General features: G+C 48.1%; 3 protein-coding genes across 3 annotated transcripts; 1 reads left to right on the top strand and 2 right to left on the bottom strand.

The window, feature by feature from the left end:
- Window positions 1–1,211: 1,211 nt before the first annotated feature.
- On the top strand, window positions 1,212–1,790 carry CC1G_15819 (hypothetical protein; the record flags this gene model as incomplete). Its single annotated transcript, XM_002909979.1, has 1 exon — window positions 1,212–1,790. One exon carries the CDS (start codon window positions 1,212–1,214, stop codon window positions 1,788–1,790), a length of 579 nt encoding a protein of 192 aa, XP_002910025.1.
- Window positions 1,791–2,298: 508 nt separating this feature from the next.
- On the bottom strand, window positions 2,299–3,241 carry CC1G_13348 (serine/threonine protein kinase; the record flags this gene model as incomplete). The annotated part of the gene is made up of 5 exons (XM_001841532.2): window positions 2,299–2,585; window positions 2,648–2,814; window positions 2,876–3,041; window positions 3,099–3,130; window positions 3,186–3,241. The coding sequence occupies 5 exons, from the start codon at window positions 3,239–3,241 to the stop codon at window positions 2,299–2,301; spliced, it is 708 nt and encodes a 235-aa protein (XP_001841584.2).
- A 173-nt stretch (window positions 3,242–3,414) lies between these two features.
- On the bottom strand, window positions 3,415–4,875 carry CC1G_13347 (ATP-dependent DNA helicase PIF1; the record flags this gene model as incomplete). The annotated part of the gene is made up of 1 exon (XM_001841531.1): window positions 3,415–4,875. The coding sequence occupies one exon, from the start codon at window positions 4,873–4,875 to the stop codon at window positions 3,415–3,417; it is 1,461 nt and encodes a 486-aa protein (XP_001841583.1).
- Between the last annotated feature and the right edge of the window lie 47 nt (window positions 4,876–4,922).

Genomic DNA, 4,922 nt, shown 5'->3' with positions numbered 1-4,922 from the left:
CGCGGGCAACGGTAGCCATGCCTACTTCGACGCGAATAGGTAGGGCTTCTTAGTGTCTAAAGTCAATAATATGATAGCGGATACTCAAGTCATTTGACGTAGAAGGGGTAAACAAGGGGACTATCCTCTTCAAAGCCGGGTTTCTCAAATGCCCATTGCCCCCGATACCAGATCAGAAATGGCCGTGTCCTACGGGAAACGACAATCGACACACGATTCTCGACACGGCAGTAAATCCAGGTAAAGTCATCCTCCGATTCCGATGTCTCACTTGTTAAAAAGTACGCACAGATCTAGCGGAGAGGATGTTAAAAGGAGAAGGCTTGTTTAGGTGTTCTACCGGTTCAACTCTCTGTGAAGCCATGGTAAAGACTCCGAAGCATTACCACACATCGCTGAGACTTGAGCGCTTGAGCACTAGTGATACATAGACGCGTGTTCCAATCCAGCTTTTCCGTATTTCGGTCATACTTTGGCTTTTTGTTGCATGTATTCTTGAAATCATAGAGAGTAGCAGTAGTAGTGGTGTCTATTTAACGTGATCGATAATACGGGCTGGAGCGTAGTGGGGTTGCGTCGGGACGATGCCATGACCGGAAATTCAATGGAGGCAGCAGCCTGATAGACTACACCGATCAAGGAGTCCTTTGACCGTTAACACTTCTCATATTAACGTTCGAAGTGTCATACCCGTGGTGTGACTGTACCCTAAATATAGAGATTGCCAGAAAAGGAGATAACGCTCGCGCTGACAGTTCCTCGACGTTAGAGTAACCACATTGGGTCCTATTCGGTAGATCAAGGAGGGGTGGGGGCTTGATACTTGGGATACTGATAGGTAGGCATATCGTCGTTCTTTCTCCAACGTTTGAGGGAGGTCGGCCCAGTCGATCCCCTGATAATGCTAATGTTTTCCAGCCCTGACAAACGGAGAAATATCAGACACTATCCCAATTGGGAAGGGCGGGAATGATGCTCTCTGTCGGTCAAGAAGCTCAGCACCGTGCTTCTGACTTCTCTGATGGACAGGGAAGCTGATTGAATGCCCCATTTGGACTGGGGTTTTTATGAATAACTACCTGAGGCCCCAGATCCACGTTTTTATGAATAATTCATTCACGGTTAAACCGTGTAATTATGAATAATTTCTACGTATACCCCTCCAAACTTTACTTCGTTCAGGTCGCCTCTTCACCCGATACATTGTTGACATGTGGGCCTCCGCCGATCAGAACCGACTTCAATATATCCGGGAGAACCAGAAGCAATTGCGGGCGGAAGTGTACAGTGGACTTGAGGACACTGTCTCGACTGAAGACGGTGACCTCAATCACATTGGCCGCCGAGTTATCCTCCCATCATCATATGTTGGCGGACCACGCAACATGATGCAGCGGTACCAGGATGCCATGGCCGTTGCACGTCATTACCGCCGTGTCGACCTCTTCATTACAATGACAACGAACCCCAACTGGGAAGAAATCACTCAAGAACTGCTTCCAGGGCAGACGGCTTTCGACCGCCCAGACCTGGTAGCGCGCGTATTCAAATTGAAGAAGGATGCGTTGCTGGAGGACATTTATCGCAACGATATGTTTGGGAAGGCGGTCGCTTATGTATATACGGTCGAATTTCAGAAAAGGGGTCTACCTCACGTCCACATCTTGGTGTTCCTAGATTCGCAATACACTCTTTCTACCACCGACGCAATCGAGCAGAACAAGTGCGACTTGAAAGACCTGCAAGGTCGAAGTCTTCGCGAAATAACGTGTACAAGAAAAGTAATCTAGTAAAGCTTTTGGGAAAGGAATGGGTGATGCAGCGGAGCAAGGGCAAGAGACGGGCGCTTGCGATAGTCCCATTCGGTAAATTTCCGTACTGTATAAAGTACGTCTACGTCTTTGATATGTGTCTAAATATACACACTTAGCAACTGGAAAAAAGCCAAGGAAATACGACTTACATCAAGTCGCTGGTCAAGTTGGATATACCTGACCGTAGTCGGAGAGCATGACGTTGAACCCATTAAATGCCCGTTTTCATCGAAAGCACCAATCGTAGTTGCCCTGGAGGAGAGTTGATCGGCCATCATTTCGTCAATGGGGCCAAGTGCACAGGTCATCATGAGGAGCTTCTCCCGAACGTAGTTAATGCCTTCCGCGTGGCATTCCACGAAAAGGGGCCGGCGCGCAACGAGTTCAAACAAAATGCATCCGAGGGCAAAGTGGTCGTTCTGAGGAAGTGGACGGCGACCTTCATTTGGAGTATCAGTACCATATGCACACGAATGACCAAATACTAACCCATTAACACTTCCGGTGCTCGATATTGATCCACACCTTCGACGACAATAGCTCCTGGGCACTTGTCACTCATTTGCCCATAATACCCAATCTGGAGTTTGGTAGTCCTCAAAGTTTTCTGCGAGGTAATATCAGTGACGTTCGATTTACTGAAGGCATACCTCACCATTTCAACAAAACCGTCCCTTCCCCGATGATAATGAGACTGATAACCAAAATCATCGGTCAGCCAGATAACGTCCGGGGAAAGAGTCGAGTGGACAACTTTTGTCCGGTGAAGGTCTAAATTAACGGTCAGAAGGTTACTAGTATCCCAGAAGTGGTAGCCCAGAAATAGCACATACACTGAAGGCCACTTATGACCTGGAGGCAAATCTCCTGCACATAGCGTTTCGAAAAAGGGGTCAACGTCCCGTCTTTCATGACATCTGAAAGTGTCTTCCCGTGGCGTTCAAAAACAAGGGCCACGTCTGGAGCAGTTTTGATGACCGATTGAAGCTTCTGTACTCGACTACAGAAAATCAGAAGAAAATCAGATCGAGGCCAGAGAATACGAAGACTGGAATTCCCACCTATCGGACGTATTGCATCGAAGCCAAGCAATATCTCGACACAAGACACGTTCTTGGACCAAGCTCCGGCGAGTGATCTTTACGAGTACTTCTTTTGCGGTCTTGGTGTCAATGGCCTCCAGGATCTGGTATCTATTTCCCGCCTTTCTGATACGAGCCAAGCAGACTATTGCAGGTCGAAGTCTCTATCAAACCAGATCCCAAGCTGTATCAAAGTGCTCACAGCGATCTGCTATCATCTGCCCTACTATGCCGCTTGGAATGCTCGAGAGTCAGCGAGCGGATGTAAAGTCAGTGATGGAATACACACGGTGCGGGGAGGACAATGGTGAGTGGTGAGTGTGCTTGTGCTTGTGCTTGTGACATGATTGAAACGGGAGGGCTCGAGTCGCGAACGGGTTCTTTATAACTGGCGGCAGGACGGCCATAATTCATTAGATTTTAAACGTATTATAAACTGACTGGACCATAATTCATTAGATTTTAAACGTATGATAAACTGACTGTCGCAAGTTTAGGCTTTGAACGTGTCAATCAACCTAGACCAACGCCAAGCTTTCTTGAAGTGTCAATCGGTCTAACTCTTTCAACCTGTCCAATTCCGTCCGTAGCTCTCCTGACATTCGTTGAAGGATTCTTACTGAAGGAGTCCAAGTCAAAATCAACAGGCCTTCCAGGGTGCGAACCCGGGAAAGCATCACGTAGAGTCCCTGCCCTCTGGCAGTCTCCAGGTCAACAATGACACGATCCAACGACCTTCCTTGACTTTTGTAGTCGGTATACGAATACGCGGGTACGATTGGAACTTGCCGGCGTCGAAAACCTTTGATCGCCCCTCCTTCTAAAACGAGCGGGAGCTGGACACTGACGGGGCGCGGGCAGAGTGGAACGACATCAGGATGGAACCCGGGGAGTTTGAGATTACTCCCTGTTATCTTCACGTACACGGCATTAGCTACGCGTATCTTGACTCCAGCTAAAGACTCCCAAGAGTATACGATATCGACCACTTCGCCTTCTGCTCCGTTTACTACTCTGTAGGGAATCGATACATTCTCTGTAACCATGACTCTCATGCCAATGAATAGGGGTAAGCGGCCTAAAGACTCTTGAGTCTTCCTTGACGGTAGATCCCACAAGGTAGTGTAATCGTGGTGAGAGAGAGACACCGCACGAGTCGAATCAATGGAGTGATACAGAAAAACCGACTTCCCGGTCCTGCTTGCATGGTACCGAACGAGATTCGCATTGAGAACATCACGCAATGTCTTGCTACCAACGACGACTGGCGCGTTGCTAAATAGCTTCAATGATAACGGATCGGATACTGCCACACGCGAGATCTCTCTCTCTCGCAAATACGCAAGGATTGTCCTTCCGTTGATCCGCACTTCTCTACCAATGTCATCGCGACAAGTTCCTTCACAGATGTGATTGAGAATAGTAGCAAATGTTGAATCAGACGATTGACGCTGGTTCTTTTTCAGCAAGACTACGGCAGATACCTGTCTCCATAGATAGGCTCCGGCAACGTTCTCAAAACCACGCATGTTCCTGCTCTCGGCGAAAGACGGTTCCCTTACTAACTGGTAGGAGTAGAGGCTTTTCTGTTTAGGGGGTGCGAGCTGGCAGAAGTCACCCATAAAAATAATATTGATTCCTCCGAAATTCCGAGTTGCCGCTTGAATATCATCACCTTTGGCTATTTTCAGCCGCGTGGATAAAAGGGCCATGAACTGAGCACCCAGCATTGAGACTTCATCCACAATCAAGTATTGGACAGGACGCCAAGTTTCGTAGAGTCGGGGATTAATCTGAGCTTTCGATGATGTTCCAACCATGAGTAACGAGTGAAGGGTTGTCCCTCCTATAAGGGTCACGGCGATACCGGTTGGGGCACCGATCAATAACTCCGAAAATCTCCCAAGAGCTTTGAACAGAGTGACTATTGCCTTGATGATATGAGATTTCCCCGTTCCTCCTGATCCGCCCACATACATTAGTAGCTGGGCACCACCAGCCAAAACGTGATGCGACACAATGCGAA

This window comes from Coprinopsis cinerea (genome assembly GCF_000182895.1).
Source record: "Coprinopsis cinerea okayama7#130 chromosome Unknown cont3.39, whole genome shotgun sequence".
Taxonomy (NCBI): Eukaryota; Fungi; Basidiomycota; class Agaricomycetes; order Agaricales; family Psathyrellaceae; genus Coprinopsis; species Coprinopsis cinerea.
This window is presented reverse-complemented; position numbering and strand designations above follow the sequence as displayed.